Source organism: Hyperolius riggenbachi, chromosome 2 (assembly GCF_040937935.1).
Source record: "Hyperolius riggenbachi isolate aHypRig1 chromosome 2, aHypRig1.pri, whole genome shotgun sequence".
NCBI lineage: Eukaryota > Metazoa > Chordata > Amphibia > Anura > Hyperoliidae > Hyperolius > Hyperolius riggenbachi.
Genome location: NC_090647.1, coordinates 337,920,618 through 337,939,489, shown reverse-complemented (window position 1 = coordinate 337,939,489; position 18,872 = coordinate 337,920,618). Strand labels below are relative to the sequence as shown.

General features: G+C 44.1%; 1 protein-coding gene across 7 annotated transcripts in view; it reads left to right on the top strand.

Moving 5' to 3' along the window:
• ANKS1A (ankyrin repeat and sterile alpha motif domain containing 1A) overlaps positions 1-18,872 on the top strand; it is a 178,185-nt gene that overhangs the window by 154,519 nt on the left and 4,794 nt on the right. For all 7 annotated transcript variants that reach the window (XM_068269417.1, XM_068269415.1, XM_068269416.1 and 4 more), the window contains 3 exons: positions 1,227-1,364; positions 5,899-6,054; positions 13,431-13,525. In XM_068269417.1, the coding sequence (XP_068125518.1) occupies positions 1,227-1,364; positions 5,899-6,054; positions 13,431-13,505 (369 nt within the window). In that variant the 3' untranslated portion in view covers positions 13,506-13,525. The remainder of the gene's footprint in view (positions 1-1,226; positions 1,365-5,898; positions 6,055-13,430; positions 13,526-18,872) is intronic.

The following is an 18,872-nucleotide window of genomic DNA, read 5'->3' as shown; positions in this document are numbered from 1 at the left end:
GCCAATTCTGCTAATGCAGGAAACTCATTTTTTAGTTGGAAAGCATTTGAGGAGTTTTTCCCCAGTCTCATGGGTGCATGTAAGGGATGCTTAACCGACCTTCGAAATTGAGCAGAGTGTCGAACTTGAGTCTCCATATAAGGCTTCTGCAGCATGTGAGTTTGCCATGTTAGTTCCAGCAACAATGTGGCATTTTTTGAGAACGTTAGGGAGGACAAACTATCCACAGAATCTGCTGGTTAATTTCTACAGATGCACTATAGAACGCTTCTTAATCAACTGCATACATAGCTGTACCAAGGCTGATATAGAAGTCCTGCAGCAGTTGTAAAAACTGCAGAGGTCATTATCGGCACTGAACTACCATCACTTGAACTCTTGTATAAGACTCGCTGTATGAGAAGGGCCAACAATATTATAATGGATAACACCCGCCCTGTAGACATCTTGTTTGAGCTACTTCCATCACGTAGACATTTTGGCAGGTGAAGATCGCCCTCGGGGAATGGGGATCGTGCGCAGCTGGGCCGCGCATGCACAGTAAGCAGCCGACTCCCACAGTTACCAGGCCAGTTTGCAGAGGCTGCATGGATGGCGAGGGACTAATCAGCATGAAGGGGACTGGAGGAAGACCCAGGTATGTATAAAACTTTTTTTTTTTTTTTTTTTAATTCCATCGTCTCAGGTTTCCTTTAAATATTTGAAATACCTGGCATCCTTTTTTATTTCCTCTATTTCTACCTTTGTTACTATTACTATGTTCCTTATATGCACCATGGAGCTGTCATGAAAAGTTATTTTATTATTACATAATTATTATTACATAATGATAAAGTGCTTGAATCTTGAAAGAGCTAAAGATAATGTGGTTCACTGGATATTTCAACCATTGCACTTCCATAAGGGCTCTGTTTGCCAATGTTTCCCATTTTGGTGATGTTAAATCCTGCCATATATGAATTTTGCCCCAGCAGGAACACTTCAACAGCAATGACTAATTTAACCCACAGATTCATATTTTCACACCATATTATTTTATCCTTCACCTCATGATTACACTGTATGTAAAGACCCACATGAGAGAACATTACCACACCCACTCTCACACTCCGGAGTTATCCATATCTATTGTATACACAGTATAACTTGCTAAGAGCATTTCTCTGCTTGATACTGCAAATGTATATTGCCAGTTTTCAGAATCCATAACTGTCTTACCTTTTCAGAATGTCATAGCGGAACACGAGATCCGAAACATATCCTGTGCGGCTCAGGATCCAGAAGATTTATGCACCTTTGCCTATATCACAAAGGATCTTCAGACCAGCCACCATTACTGCCATGTGTTCAGCACTGCCGAAGTGGTAAGATAGTTCACTCTTTCCGATTTTTCATTTGCTAACAGTGAATAGGTGACTATACCATTACTCCCTCAATTTTTATATTTGATGCTGCAATTCCACAGAAACTCCCTTTGCAAAAGTCAGTTAAATTGCTCAAAGATCCCTCTAGAAAGCATGGGGCTAGCAACAGGGAAAGAGTGATCCCTAGTTTGTGAATTCAGCACGGCATCTTAGCAGCTTCTTATAATTGTTAGACTTTACTGGAGCTGCAGTAAGACTTATTCTCTCATCAGTACAGGAAGGAAGTGCCCACAGCTCCTTTGTCTACCTCACGTGGGTAATGATGGGAAAGGGGGAGGAATCTGGACAGATTTCTGCCATTTCAACAGATGCAAAAAAAAGTACTACTACTGGTACAGGTGCCTTTCAACTAAACTACTTTTGAGGACAGTAGTGTCCGTTGTTCAAACTGGATGGCATCAAGTACGGCTGGTGTAGAGACTTTTCCCTGGCCTGACTACTTATACCTCCTTAAAGGACAACTGAAGTAAAAGTTAAATGGAGCCTGCCATATTTATTTCCTTTTAAGCAAGAACAAGCATGCAGCAGATCATGTGTTTCTGACCTTGTCATATCTGACTAGATTAGCTGCATGCTTGTTTTTGGCCTGATTCAGACACTACTGCAGCCAAATAGACGAGCAGGGCTGCCAGGCAACTGGTATTGCTTAACCTCTTGAGGACCTTGGTCTTAAACCCCCCTAGTGACAGGCCATTTTTACAAAATAGGCCACTGGAGCTTTAAGGGCTTGCTGCAGGGCCATACAACTCAGCACACAAGTTATCCCTCTCCCCCCCCCCCCCCCCCCTTTCTGCCCACCAACAGAGCTTTCTGTCTCCTAGCGGGAGCTCCGTCATTCAAGCGGGGATGCGCGTGCAAGCTCCTGCAATCTCCGCCCCTAGCACTTCACGCCAATTGGCGTGGAGTGGGCCTGGGGCTGCCGCGCTGCTCATGCCGATCGACGTGGAGCAGTCGTTAGGGAGTTAAAAAGAAAAGAAATATGGCAGCCTTCATATACCTCTCACTTCAGTTGTCCGTTAAATAAACAGAAGACAAAAACTCTGTTTTTAAAGCTTATTTTTAGCACAGATTATATTAGAAATCTCACTTACGTTACAAATTATCACACTATTTCCAATGGGACCTTACTATTTTCTCTATAATGGTATTTTAAAATACTTTACTTTAATACTTTAAAATATTTTAATTCCAAATATTTTGTTGCACCACTCTGACACATACAAAGATAAACACTCCATCAAGCTTATGAGCATTTCAGTGCATGCTTTTAACCCTTCTCTTTTCATAACTAGGGTTATACAGGTGGCAGCCATTACTTCTGAGCTTAGTAGGAGGTTTAAGATCATGGGTGTGTTTGTTTGTCATCAGCTACTTTCCCTCACAGGGGCGTCGTCTATGTGAAATCTCACACCAGCTGAGATCACCTCCCCTGTGACATCATCAGTAGCAGCCTGTGTTTTGTTTTTTTTATCTCCTCCACCAGTCTGACGGATTCTGTCCCGGCAATATGAAAGGAAGGGAGGGGTTCCTCCAATAAATGTAAAATATTTTATATTTGTCATCATGCAGCTGAAAAAGGCTGCTATTTGTTGTTATAATTTAGCAAAAAGGATTTTATTTCTGAAATCTTGTATTTTTAATTTGGGTCCACTTTAATGAAGTTGTAGATGTCTAAGGATGGCCGGCATGTTAATGTAGCAAATACATCTAAAGCTATGTACACACTTAATAATATTGCAGATAATTATTGGATGCCTTACACTGATAGACACGTCAATAGTTTTCGTCCAGATAGATTATTTTTTTTTGACTATTCTGAGAACAATTGCCCGGCAAACACAATATACATATGGCCAGGGTTCACAATGTAGTTGTCAGATAGATCAAATTTATTCATATATCAAAACTGTACAATTCAGCTTAATTGCTTTCAAAAATTAGCTAGCTTAAAAACCAATTAAAATACTGCTGGAGAACTATGCGTCACTTGTATGAATACAGCACAGGCCTATATATCCTATTCTAAGCCGGCTTTACATTCACTCCACCGCACTACCATACAGCCAGGGCACCCATGCACACTTCAGTGGCCACAGTCCAAAGCGGGTGCAACTTCATTAGCATATAAGCACCCCTTAGGGGCAAGGGGAATCCACCTGCGTAGCAGCAATAACAGTGGGAGTTCAGCAATAACTATTGAGCTTCCAAACTTTGCTGTTAATGCTGCAATCAGCATGCATAGGGAAACAAAAAGTCAGTAACTGCGTATCTCACCACCTCTGCCGATAGGGGTATTTTCCAGTGGGTACCCACGCTTTAGTCAGCTTGTCAAGGCCATAAAAAAGAGGCTTCAAGTCCAGCAGCTCGTGTTTTACGGCTGGTACTGCCACAGCTCGCTCACTTCTAGCCCTCAAAATCTGCGCCGTCTCACCGCCTCATCAACACGCAGGCAAACACTTCCATTGCTTAGTAGCAAGTAGCGTGCAATCAGCAAATGGTGTGCGGTCAGTGTAGCAGTGACACGCAGTCTCCGCCCATTGACGCGTTTCCCGCCCTCTGATTGGGCGATTCGTAAGGATGTGAATTGGGCCAGCATTACTCTATCCTTATACCTCCTTCTCACTGGAACTCCTCCTCTTTGTCACATGGCCATTCCCGAAGTCTTTTACAAATCAGATGCCTTTTAAAATGCTTCATATCCAGCACAGAGGTGTGTTTGTATGTGTATGTATATGTATGTGTATACACACACACACACTCTCACACACTCTCACACACTCTCACACACTCTCACACACTCTCACACACTCTCACACACACACACACACACACACACACACACACACACACACACACACACACACACACACACACACACACACACACACACACACACACACACACACACACACACACACACTTCTTCATAAAAGTTTGAGATTGAACTCATTGTTGATGCCACATGGAGATAGTGTCTGCAATTTAAAGATCCGCATACTCTCCTTACAGAGAAGCTCATTCCTCCAATCACCCTGTCTCCCCTAAATCCTCAATCTATATATCCCCTTAAAGAGAATCTGTATTGTTAAAATCGCTCAAAAGTAAACATACCAGTGCGTTAGGGGACATCTCCTATTACCCTCTGTCACAATTTCGCTGCTCCTCGCCGCATTAAAAGTGGTTAAAAACAGTTTTAAAAAGTTTGTTTGTAAACAAACAAAATGGCCACCAAAACAGGAAGTAGGTTGATGTACAGTATGTCCACACAGAAAAATACATCCATACACAAGCAGGCTGTATACTGCATTCCTTTTGAATCTCAAGAGATCATTTGTGTGTTTCTTTCCCCCATGCACTGAAGTTTCAGGCTGCTATTTTCTTCCTGCAAACAGCTTTGCCCTTGTTTGTAATTCCTCAGTATGTGAAAGCACAGCCAGCTCAGAGGACGATTTATCCAGCTTGTAAAAGATAAGAGAGAAGTGAGAAGCTGCTCTAATCTAAATAACACACAGGCAGTGTGCAGAGAGGGGCCTGGAAGGGTGAGTTCATAGCAGAACCACAACACTGAAGAACTTGGCAGCCTTCCAGACACAGGCCGACAAGTCTGACAGGGGAAAGATGCATTGATTTATTACAGAGACAGTGATAGTAGAAAGTGCTGCAGTTAGCCAGAACACATTAGAATAGCTTTTGGAACTTGTAGGATGATAAAAAACAGGATGCAATTTTTTTTACGGAGTCTCTTTAAAGAGGGTACCCTGCAATCTGGACCTATGCTGCTCTGCATAATGTCATCCCAAAGTGGTGTCCATATTTTTATTAACAATATTACACATGTGTTCCAATATGCAGGACTTCAAGGCTCTTTCTGTCATCCCTATGTACATAAGGCCACAGGGACAGGTGACCATATATACAACATATTCAGTATTGCAATTTATAAATGATTGGATCCTATATTCCTTAGATCCTCCACTATCCCAAAACGTTGGGCCTTATGTACATAGGGACAGGCCTTACTGCTTACACCCATACCTTTACATGCCCATAACAGGGTTCTTATTTAACCATGTGGTGGTGCTGGACTTCTCCTGTATTCACTTCTAACCAACATATCTTTTAAATCCGTTGTTCGCCTTGCTGTAACCTTAGGAATTGGGTCTATGATGTCTGCTATCTGTTGAACCAGTGAGTATATGCCAGTGACGAGCCAGCATTTCATGAAGTTTTTTCCATATGTAGATACCAATCTGACTTTGTCACAGTGCCTCTGCTCATCCCCATCTTTCTGTGCAGATTTCTTTGCCCCACCCAGGAGTTCACCACTATTTCTGCCCCACGCCTTTTTCAGAGCTCTTCGCAACACCTTATGCAAGTAGCCCCGTTCTCAAAATCTTTTATACATCAAACAATTGCCCGGCAGCCTGCTCTTTGGAGAACTTTGTACTGAGTGTGTATCTTTCTTTTAACACAGAACCAAGCCTATGAAATAATTTTGACATTAGGCCAGGCTTTTGAAGTGGCTTATCAATTGGCAATTCAAGCACAGAAATCTCGTCTTCCTGAAGCTGTAGTCTGTAGACCTTCAAAACCCGTTCCAAAGCCACGTGGCAGCATAAGAAGACAGCATGTGAGTAACAGTTTTCCATTGAAGGTGGTGGTTGCTGCAAATGTGTAATGTGTTGAAATGTATTCTTTCTGTTCTAGGGACACAGACCCATACATTTGATAAAGGTGTCTGTTTTGAAAGGGCGCTGGAATAGCCAGTATTAGAATATCTGTATATTTACCAAAATTCTACTACTTCCTTCATGTAATTAAATATCTGTAATATTTACCCCAATATTTTACTATAGCCTTACTTACTCCCTGCTCTCACACAGAACCCTCCTCTAGTGGGGCTTAACCTTAAAGCATACCAGAAATTATTATTATTATTTATTAGATTTATATAGCGCCAACATATTACGCAGCACTGTACAATAAATAGGATTACAGACAATGATAACTGGGGTGACAGAACAATACAGGTAACAAATCATAGATACAACAATACAGGTAATAGCAATAAGATACACAACACAATGCAGATAGTAGTACATACCAGATCATAAACTGGAGTGGTAGTGGTAAAAATTATCAGTTCCAAATTCTGGGTAAAGTGCACACAGTCAAGTAAGCTACACAAGGGTAGAGGGCCCTGCCAAAGGCTTACAATCTAGAGGGAGGGGTTGGTGACACGAAGGAGGGGATGCATCAAGAAGTTATTGGCAGAAAGGATTAGGGCAGTGTTGAGTTGATGTAGGCCTCCTTGAAGAAGTGAGTTTTTAGTGCTTTTTTGAAGGTGTTGAAGGTGGGAGCGAGCATGACAGGCAGTGGGAGAGAGTTCCACAGGATGGGGGCAGCTCTAGTGAAGTCCTGCAGTCGTGCATGGGAGTGCGAGATGCGTGGGGTGGTTAAGAGGAGGTCGTTGGAGGAGCGAAGTGGACGGCCAGGTGTATATCTGCTGACCAGGTCAGAGATGTAGGTTGGGCAGGACTTTGTGTATGGATTTGTATGCCAAACATAGGATCTTGAAGCTGATTCTGAAGTGAATTGGAAGCCAATGAAGGGATTTGCATAGTGGAGTCGTGGAGACAGAGCGGTGGGAGGAGTAGATGAGTCTGGCTGCTGCGTTCATGATGAATTTTAGGGGGGCGATGCGGTTTTGAGGAAGACCTGAAAAGAGGGAGTTGCAGTAGTCCAGGCGGGAGATGATGAGGGCGTGGACAAGGAGTTTGGCAGTGTCTGGGGTCAGGAAATGCCGGATCTTGGAGATGTTGCGCAAGTGGAAATAGCAGGCTCTAGCTACGGTTTGGATGTGGGAGGTGAAGGAGAGGGCTGAGTCCAGGGTGACACCCAGGCAGCGGGCTTGTGTGGTAGGACGAATGATTGTGCCATTGACAGTAACGTAGAGGTCAGTAGGGGGTGAAGCAGCACGTGGCAGGAAGTTTAGGAGTTCAGTCTTATCCAGGTTTAATTTTAGGAACCTGGCAGACATCCAAGATGAAATAGCCGAGAGGCCAGAGGATACCTTCTCCATGGTGGTGGTGGTGGAGAGGTCAGTGGTATGGAGGTAAATCTGGGTGTCATCTGCATATAGGTGATAGTTGAAACCCAGAGAGGAGAGGAGTTTTCTGATGGAGGCGGTGTAAATGGAGAACAGCAGGGGACCAAGAACAGAGCCTTGGGGGACCCGAACTGAAAGTGTGAGGGAGGTTAAGGAGGTCTTGAAGGAGCGATTTGAGAGGTAGGATGAAAACCATGCTAGTGCAAGGTCTTGGATACCCACAGATTGCAGGGACTGGAGAAGAAGGGAGTGATCGACAGTGTCGAATGCTGATGAGAGGTCTAGGAGGAGAAGGATAGTGTATTTTCCTTCGGCCTTGGCAAGCGTGAGGTCATTGACGACCTTGGTGAGGGCAGTCTCGGTGGAGTGGCCTGGCCGAAATCCTGATTGTAGGGGGTCAAACGGAGTTGGAGTCAAGGTAATGGGTCATGCGTTGGTGGACTAGACGCTCCAGGACTTTAGATGCAAAAGGGAGTAAGGAGATAGGGCGGTAGCTGGATGGAAGTGAGGGGTCTAGTGAGGGTTTTTTAAGTAGGGGAAGTACAGTGGCCTGTTTGAAGTCAGAGGGGAAGGTACCCGTGGAGAGGGAGAGGTTAAACAGAGAGGTGAGGACAGGAGCCAGAATAGGGAAGTGAGGACGGAGGCATTTGAATGGCACAGGGTCTAGGGGGCTGGAGGTGGCAGGAGAAGTGGCTAGAAGACGGCTGACTTCGTCCTCTGTGATAGGCGTAAAGGCAGTGAGCGGTGGGTGGGGTGGGGAATAGTTATTGGTGGGAGAGGAAGAAGTGGTGGAGTGGAGCCATGAGATTTCCCGTCGGATGCTGGCTATTTTGTCGGTAAAGTGGGTGGACAGATCAGTGGCTGAGAGGGCGGAGGTGGGGGGAGGAGTGGTGGGGTTAAGGAGGGAGTTGAAGGTGGCAAAGAGGCGCCGAGGGTTGGAGGCTTGGGATCCGATCAAGGCAGCAAAGTATTTTTGTTTAGCATCAGTTAATGTGGAATAGAACAGCTGCAGGTTGGCCTTGTATGCCAAGAAGTCGGAGTTGAGGCGGGATTTCCTCTATTTGCGCTCATAGGTGCGTGTCTGTTTTTGGAGGTTGCGAGTGTGTGCATTGTGCCAGGGCTGGGGGTTGATGGGACGGCTGGGGCGGAATGTGGGGGGTGCAGCAATGTCTAGGGCTGCTGAAAGGGCCTGGTTGTATTTGGCCACGGCTTGGTTTGGGCAGGTAACATTGGGAGGGTGGATGTGAGGGAGTGGAGGGGGTTGGCTAGCGCAGTTGGGTCTAGGTTACGCAAATCTCTCTGCCAACGACCCGAGGGTGGTGGAGGGTGGGGGGAGCATGATGGGGAGATGGAGAAAGTGAGAAGGTGATGGTCGGAGAGGGGGAAGGGTGTGATGTCCAGGTTGGGGAGGATGGTGGATTTTGAGAGAATCAGGTCGAGAGTGTGGCCAGCGCGGTGGGTGGGGAAATTGGTGTGTTGGTAGAGGCCAAGGGAAGTAGTGAGGGAGAGCAGTTGAGAGGCTTCAGGGGAGTAAGGACTGTCCATGGGGATGTTGAAGTCTCCAAGTATGATGGTGGGGAGGTCAGAGGAGAGGGTGTGTGGGAGCCAAGAGGCCAGGTTGTCCAGGAATTGTTTAATGGAGGTGGATGGGGGGCGGTAAGGGACTGCAATGACTGCTGGAATGGGATGGTAGAGGCGGATAACATGTGTCTCAAAGGAGGTAAAGTTTAGGGAAGGGGGTGGCGTGAGGACATGGAAAGTGCAGGACGGGGAGAGGAGTAGACCCACCCCTCCACCAGACCTGTTTTCTGGTCTGGGGATGTGACTGAGGTGAAGCTCCCCATAAGAGAGGGCTGCTGCTGCAGCAGAGTCAGAGGGGGTGAGCCATGTCTCTGTGAGGGCAAGGAGGGTGAGGGAGTTGGAGAGGAAAAGGTCATGGATTTCAGTGAGTTTGTTACAGACTGATCTAGCATTCCAAAGGGCACAGGAGAGAGGGGTGGTGTGCTTGTGAGAGGCCTGGATGGGAATGAGGGAGGAGAGGGAGTGAGTGTGGGTGTGGGAAGGAACTGTGAGGGGGGTGGAGACATGTTTAGAGTGGAGTGGTATGGGAGATGCGTGGGGGTGGAGGGCAAAATGGGAGGCTAGAATTAAATGAGGTGACCTTAGTGAGGACTAGGTGGTGAAGAAGCAGGTGGAGGAAGAGCATATTGTGATATGTAGATAGTGGAGGAGGAGGTGTGCGGAAAGGTGGAGGAGTCATGGAGTTTGAGAGTAGGGAGAGATGGTTTGTGAAGGCCGAGATGTTTAGCAGTGTTTAAAGTTATAAATAATGCAAATACCTCAGTGCTTAATGCTGCTGTATTGCTGGTGAATACTGGTAAATTCAATTAGTAAGATCCTTAAAGCGATCCTTAAAATGCGAGCCGACAATCGTCAAAGCCGATTACACAGCATCCTTATGAACATCTACACAGCCCTAGTGTTTGAATAAGATTGGTCTAGAGACCATTAGCCTCCACTACAATCAGCTGTGAGCTGGACAGGAAGTTGACCAGCATGGGGGTGGACTATGCAAATACTTAGAGCTGGGTGGATGAGAAGGTGTGAATCAAGCAGACAGTAGGATAACAATAGCCAGGAGGGGGAGGGTGGGTACAGGTAAATGCAAGCAATTTAGATATTATAGTAAGTGCAGATCAGAAAAAATAATTAAGTCACATACACAGGCAGATGCAATTCGAGAATCGTGTGCAGATGGAGAAAGTCACATACACAGACAGATGCAATTCGAGATGGGCTCTATTGCTGTATTTATACTTACCTGGGGCTTCCTCCAACCCCATGAGGTATGTGGGCTCCCTCATCCTGTCCTGTGGGTCTGCAGAAGAGCATGGCCAGCCACATTCCCGGGAAGGATTATAAGCCCCAGGTAAGTATAAATACGGCAACAGAACCTATCTCCGGTTCCATTTAACCCCCCCCCCCCTCCCCCACGGTGTGCAACTGGGAAACTAATCCTAACACACCCCCCCTCCCCCCCCCCCGCATGCACCTAACCTTAAACACCACACATGGCTGCCTAAACCTTAACACCCCCCCATGGGCGGCTTACTTTAACCTCTGGCATCCTGTTGAAAAGGGGATCCTCTGTAATAGTGGGTGGCAGCGACAGCCACTCTTATTATGGGTGCCCATTTCAATAGAACACGTCTTGTGCCCTTTTCAATTGCACTGAAACAGACAACTGTAAAAGCTTGGCGCAGATTATAACACTTTCTCATGATTCATCATCTATCCCTTTACATCTCTAACTAAACTGTAGGAAAATACATTCAGGCTTTCAGCATGCTTGGTTTAAGCTGCTGATCTTTCATGTACAGTGTTCTGCAATGTGAACAATAAATTGTAAATAAAAGCTTTTAGAGCCCTTTCACAGTTGTGCTATGCTTTTGCACAGCTGTTTGTGTATGTTTTTCTACAAATCAGTGCACATTTCCACTTGTACTGGAGCGTCTGCTCTTTATGAATTTGATTCAGATGTGATTTTCCTCATACTGCGCTTTAAAAAAATGCAAATGCATGTGAGAGGTATACTAGCTTTTCTAAGAAAAAACGTGCTCACTAGAGGGCACTCCTGAGAGAGTTGAAAAAGTCACATTATGCGTTAAGATGTGCGGTGGGACCATGCAGTAAAGCATACAGAAGCATATCTTCAAAAGATTGCATTGGCAAACGAACACTGGCAATCCAGCGCAGGAGACTTTGGGCGCAGCCGGCGCCACCATAGACCGTAATAGGAATTACGGCTATAGCGGAGCTCAGTGAGTAACCTCGGCGCCGTCAGAAGATGGAGTTGAAGTTACTTTTAAATCACTGTAATTCGGCCTCCAGCAATAGCTGAAAGCCGAATTACGTCATTCCCCACAATCCACGTCGACCTAGAGGGGGAATAGTATTTAATGTCACCGGGAACTTGTGCAGCAGCAGGATAAGCCATATACCGTGCTCAAGTCTCCCGGCGGTGATTTCTCTCGTATGCTTAGCAAAACCCTTTTGGAATGGCTGATAATCGGAAAAATGCTGAAAAGTGCTTAACAGCTTTGTGTCATCGGAGCAAATGAAATGGTTAAAAATTTACAGCATGCAACTGCCTGGTGTACTAATAAGATCTGTCAATATAGTATAGCACATCATAAACCATAAGAGGAACTGCAAAATATGGGGCAGTTTTATAACCGTATATCATCTTTATCTGCAACGGGTGTCAAGGAAATAATTTGTCAAAATATAGACATGCATCAGGCAACAAGATCCTCAGCCCAGAGCAAATACTAAAGCTGTATCATAATTTACCCTCACTGAAAAGGTAGAAGCAGGGTGTCTAGATGCACAATGGAATCCGTTTAAAGTATACTGAATAAATATAGTGTCTTGTTTTTACATGCAGGTCTTTTTTTATATACATTTTTACTGAAGTGTTTGGTTTCTTGTTTATTTTACTATGCTTGCAAAAGAAAATGACCAAAAAGCTAATTTCATTAAAGAGAATCTGTATTGTTAAAATCGCACAAAAGTAAACATACCAGTGTGTTAGGGGACATCTCCTATTGCCCTCTGTCACAATTTCGCCGCTCCTCGCCGCATTAAAAGTGGTTAAAAACAGTTTTAAAAAGTTTGTTTATAAACAAACAAAATGGCCACCAAAACAGGAAGTAGGTTGATGTACAGTATGTCCACACATAGAAAATACATCCATACACAAGCAGGCTGTATACACCCTTCCTTTTGAATCTCAAGAGATCATTTGTGTGTTTCTTTCCCCCTGCAGTTCTCATGCACTGAGTTTCAGGCTGCTCTTTTCTTCCTGCAAACAGCTTTGCCCTTGTCTGTAACTCCTCAGTATGTGAAAGCCCAGCCAGCTCACGATTTATCCAGTTTGTAAAAGATAAGAGAGAAAAGAGAAGCTGCTCTAATCTAAATAACACACAGGCAGTGTGCATAGAGGGGCCTGGAAGGGGGAGTTCTTAGCAGAACCACAACACTGAAGAACTTGGCAGCCTTCCAGACACAGGCCGACAAGTCTGACAGGGGAAAGATACATTGATTTATTGCAGAGACTGTGATAGTAGAAAGTGCTGCAGTAAGCCAGAACACATTAGAATAGCTTTTGGAACTTGTAGGAGGATAAAAAACAGGATGGAATTTTTGTTACGGAGTCTCTTTAAAGGAAATCGCTGACATTTCTAAGGCTGAAACAATGGAAAAGAATAAGAATAACATTTGTAATCAATCAATTAATTGCGTAGCAGGAGTGTGAGCCCGGTAAATTCTGAACTCTTTTTTTTTTTTTTTTTTTGCTAGTTCATGGCACTGAAGCTGCTACCGTATAGGTGCAGAGAAGAAGTATATGTTATGCTGGGAATACACGTTACGTTTTTTGCTTTCAATTCTCCGCACGATCTATTAGCCATTCGATTCTCTTATCTTCCGCTCGTTTTTATTATCTTTTTTCCATTCACTTCTATGAGAAATCGAGCGGAACAGAATTGAGCGGAGAATCAGAAATGTCGGAATTTTATCTATCAAAAGCATCTATCGGAACGATTCTCCGCAAAAACGTAACGTGTATTCCCAGCATTAGACATAGTATAGAACTGAAACACACTTAATTTATGTGTCTGAAGCAGCCTGCTGCTGATAAACTCTTTATTGAAAAGACTTGAGCTTTTTCTTGATCGCTTACTGATAAGATTAGCCTTCATTTGTATATCTAAAAACATTAATAAAGCTGTAAGCTTTTGTTTTAATTTGCATAGATATCAGCATTGCTTTTAGTCTGTGAAATTAATTTGATTGGCAGATATCCCCAAGGCATAACTCTGTATGTGTGTTTTCAGGTTGAGTCAGTTGAAGGTGAGCAGCCAGCCCCTTCTCATGGAACTGTGGCCTGGACTGTGGATCCCAAGCAGTAGACAGGAGACCCTACGCAAAGGTGAGTGAGTTAACCAAGGCTTTTCTCAGTGGCTACACACACGTGCTTGAATGCTTCCCATCTGGGTACCAGCACTAGTAGGTATGTAATGTTTGCCTGAGGGGTGCTTCATTTAGATGCTGGCAATCGGCTAATAATTGCCGAAGCTTACCTATCAAGATTTTGTTTCCCAGTGCCTTGGTTTGACTTGAAAATGATGCAAGGAATCGGCTAGGGTTAAGTGTCAGTTTAGTTCAGGAGATGGGATATGGGAAGGTTACATTTGCTAGGGTTAGGCTTCAGGAAGGATATTTAGTCAGGAAAGAGGTCAACATTACCGAGAGGCGATTGGAATTAGGTGTCGGGAACAGGTTAATGTTGCGGGAGAGCTTTTTGTTAGGCATCAGGTAAGGGAGAGGTTGTTTCAGCATTGGGATTTTGTTGCAGGGATCATAGTCAAATTATGGAAGAAAAATGCTAAAACCATCACTGATAAAACCCTGGCTAGCCGAACCCGACACCCAAACGAACAGTGCTAAAAACAAACTAATCTTGCCTAACATGGTTGTGGGTTCTTAATCAGCTGTCTTTTAAGGTATTTTGTCTGTAACTGAGAATTGCCCTAGAAGTTACTATTTTCGCCTACAGTAGTTATTCTAAAAATTCTGAAAAGTTTTGAACTAGTCCATCTCTTCAAGGGGGATTCTTAGTTTTTTTTTTCCTTCTTTGCAAAAGCATTCTCTGAAATAGATCTATACAAAGATGGCGGACAGCCTGCCTATTTACTGCACAATTTTCTGGAATCTGGATTGTGCCACTGCCATCTTTAGAAGTGCATTTAAAAGAATCTTTTTATGAGGCCTTCGACTAGGTCAAAACAGGTTAGATCCGTCGCATTAATAATACCTACTGTAAATGAGTGACATTTGACAAGATTAATTTATAGCGCACTTTACTCTGGGGCAAATATACATCACATACAGTACATATGCATGCACATGTATTTTACATAGCTTTATGGGCTTCTGCCTTATTCAGCACTAAGACGAAACTGTTAATGCAAGCTAACATTAATGCTTAGTACAAATAAAGCAGACCTAAATGTGAAGGGAGTACAGAGGGAATAATGCTCATACAAGCCATTCCCCTAGGATATTCTTTTTTTTTGGGGGGGCGGGGGGGGGGGAGCGATACTTCTCTGGGAAGGCTCCCTCAATTCCCTGGTACTCTTCTTCTCTGGTCTCTTGACCCACCAAACCAGTGAGGAAATCTGCATTGAGTGTCCTGTGTAATGCAGTCCATTCTCTGCACATTCTGGTCACTGCTCTGGTAAGTAGATGGTTGCCCTGGCAAACATGGCCATTTCCAATCCTTAACCACTACAAGAAGAGGTGAGACCATGGTAATAGTGATGCTGGATTACAAGGGATGAGAAGAGCAAAGAAGGGGAGCACTGAGGACTTGATGGGGCCTTCTTTGTAAGTTGAATGTCACCTTTCTGCCCCACAAGAGGCAAATCAAGTTATTACTTGTTAAACTGATGCACTGCTAAAATGTGAAATGTTCTAGCACACCTGCTTTTGCTGACTTAATATAGACCCCCAAGGGCTACATACATGAATAGCAACTATGAAAAAGAATATTTTCTAGATTAGTTTGGCTTTTGGAGGCTGAGATAATTGGTGCTAGTATGAACCCGAGGTGGGTTTGTGAAAGCATATTAGGACACAAAGGCATATTGTGTATACTGTGACCAGCCTCTGTGTCCTTCTATAGTGTGTCCAGCCTCCCCCCCCCCCCCCCGCTGCGCTCCACTGTCCCCCCTTATTTACCTTCAGGCTGCCGCTCCCCCGCCTCCTGTATAGCACAGCTCCCCATCTGTGTCCCTCTACTCCCTGCCTCTGTAAGCTTCCTCCAATTGGCGTACAGAGGCGGGGAAGGAAGGGACTCGGGTGGGGAGCCGCACTATACAGGCGGCGGGGAGGGGCGGTGAGTGGCAGCCTGGAAGTAAACACCAGGCTACCGACAATTGCATTTTGCTGGCCTGGTGCTTTTTATAAGGGGGAACAGCAAAGCGTGCGCGGGGGGGGTGGGGGGGCGGGCTGTGCACACTATAGAAGGACACAGAGGCTGGTCACTCTTTAAAGAAGACTTGTAATGACTAGCCCAACATAATATATTATTCAGAAAACCCATTTTTATGTTAAAGTAATACTATCAATGCCAAAGTATTCTAAAATGACAATGTACAAATAATGTCTGAGTAGCTGTGTTAAACCTTTTCCTACTTTTCAGGTTAAATATCAGAAGCAAAAGTTTTAATTTGAGTGTAGGATTTAGCTATATTGGGACAAATCAATTGCAGAAGGGGTGTCTGCTTCAATGCATAGCCAGTGTTGCATATCAGACTACAGAGTATTTTCTCAGAAAGCAAAAACAGTATCAAAAACTGTGACAATTACAAATGTTCATAACAAGTTTCCTCTACTCTCTTCAGACACTTCAGTCAGAAACACAGGACACAGAAGCTGCAGCTGTTAGGAGCTCTCTCTCTCTCTCTCTCTCTCTCTCTCTCTCTCTCTCTCTCTCTCTCTCTCTCTCTCTCTCTCTCTCTCTCTCTCTCTCTCTCTCTCTCTCTCTCTCTCTCTCTCTCTCTCTCTCTCTCTCTCTCTCTCTCTCTCTCTCTCTCTCTCTCTCTCTCTCTCTCTCTCTCTCTCTCACACACACACACACACACACACACACACACACACACACACACACACACAGAGTTACACACACACACACACACACAGAGTTACACACACACACACACACAGAGTTACACACACACACACACACACAGAGTTACACACACACAGAGTTACACACACACACACACACACAGAGTTACACACACACACACACACACACACAGAGTTACACACACACACACAGAGTTACACACACACACACACACAGAGTTACACACACACACACACACAGAGTTACACACACACACACACACAGAGTTACACACACACACACACACACACACACACACACACACACACACACACACACACAGAGTTACACACACACACACACACAGAGTTACACACACACACACAGAGTTACACACACACACACACACACACACACACACACACAGAGTTACACACACACACACACACACACACACACACACAGAGTTACACACACACACACACACACACACACACACAGAGTTACACACACAGAGTTACACACACACACACACACAGAGTTACACACACACACACACACACAGAGTTACACACACACACACACAGAGTTACACACACACACACACACACACAGAGTTACACACACACACACACAGAGTTACACACACACACACACACAGAGTTACACACACACACACACACAGAGTTACACACACACACACACACACACACACAGAGTTACACACACACACACACACACACAGAGTTACACACACACACACACAGAGTTACACACACACACACAGAGTTACACACACACACACACAGAGTTACACACACACACACACACACACAGAGTTACACACACACACACACAGAGTTACACACACACACACACACACACAGAGTTACACACACACAGAGTTACACACACACACACACAGAGTTACACACACACACACACACACACAGAGTTACACACACACACACACAGAGTTACACACACACACACACAGAGTTACACACAGGGTTAACTGATGAAGTGTGAGGGGAATTCCCCCTCCCCTCATGGCTCATTCTGCGCTCAGTTTTGGTGTCAGTAAAGTTTGAAAGTATTTTGATAACAGTAAACAAAGAGGTTTCCAGTGAAATGTATACACCAGTACTTAGCAGCACTTCCCAAACAATTCCTATCTCAATTGAAAAAAATATGTAAATCGATAGTGTTCCTTTAACTACCCTTGCTCCAGCATCAGAAATGCTTCTTATATTTATATGTTGCTTTGTGTTGGTATGTAGTCCCGCCCTCCCAGTGATGATTAGCCTAGACTTGATGTCGCACGTCCTTCTGCCCCAGAACATTCTGTGAGATCAATTGACATTCTTACTCACTAGTGTTAGTATTTGAATTTGGCATAGCCGATTCGAAACACCTGAATACTCCACACTTCCGGTGTTTAGCACCAAACAGACAGTTGATAGGGACGAGAGGAGTTAATTGTCTTGTGAATCATGTTGTATTTCATGTGACTCCAATACTTCCTCCTTCCAAACCAGATGGAGGAAGTATGGGAGTCATGTGAAATGCAACGTGACTTGCAGTGTTGCCAACTCATCCCTTTAATTACTGACACATATGAATTATACAGGCTTTATGGCTAGGTAGATGCAGTTAAGGCACTGATTATGTGCAAATAGCCCCCGAACCTGTATAACTTAGATGTGTCTGTAATTAAAGGGATGAGTTGGCAACACTGGTGACTTGCAAGGTAGTGAACTCCACCTGACCCTGTCCGTTTGTTCTGTGCTAAACAGTGGCAGTTGGGAGTATTTAGGTGTTCCAAATCGGCTATGCTAAATTCAAACACCAACACTACTATGCATTACACAGAGGGGGAGGGGGAAACACCACTTGGATTCACCATGCCAGCAGTGAAGATGCCAGCATCACTGATAAATTTAGGAATGTTAATCGGGGTGAGGTAACAGTTTACATTGGGCAGACCGTTCACTTAATATTATATTATTTAATATTGTAAAAAATAAAAGCCATTTGATTCATTTATTTATATTCAGTAAAGTTCCTTTTTTAGGTGCTAACATTTATTCACGGATGTTCATATTCTGGGCTTTGGAGTTGGTACAAAAATCTTGATTAAAAATATGTAACATAAGACATTTCATCACTGCCATAGCTTAGAAATTTTAAAACTATATTAAGATGGCATATGCTTTTGGGAACAAAATTGCTCCTGGCCAGGAAGCTGACACTTCATCCTGTCATCCATCCCATTCATGTAGAATTGGTACAGGAGCTGATAGTATTTACATGTGCTAACACTCAAATACACTTGTTTAAACAAGTGACAGCTCACTTAAAAATTACTCTTTTGTAATGTACTAAAATACAGTTTGTTAAATCCGGCTCCGCTGAATGTCACAGTAGTGACTAGGGAAGGGCGTTAAATGCAAATAATTCTCAATTGATGTAGGGTTATGCAAATTTTGTATGAAAAGGTATACATAAAGCTTTAAAATGGACCAATCAGTTTCTGCAAAAGTGGAATGGAGTTAGTTCATTTTCAAGCTGCGTACATTTGCATAGAACATTTGCATAAATCTGCATCAACAGAATTATTTGCATCTCATTACCCATCCTTACT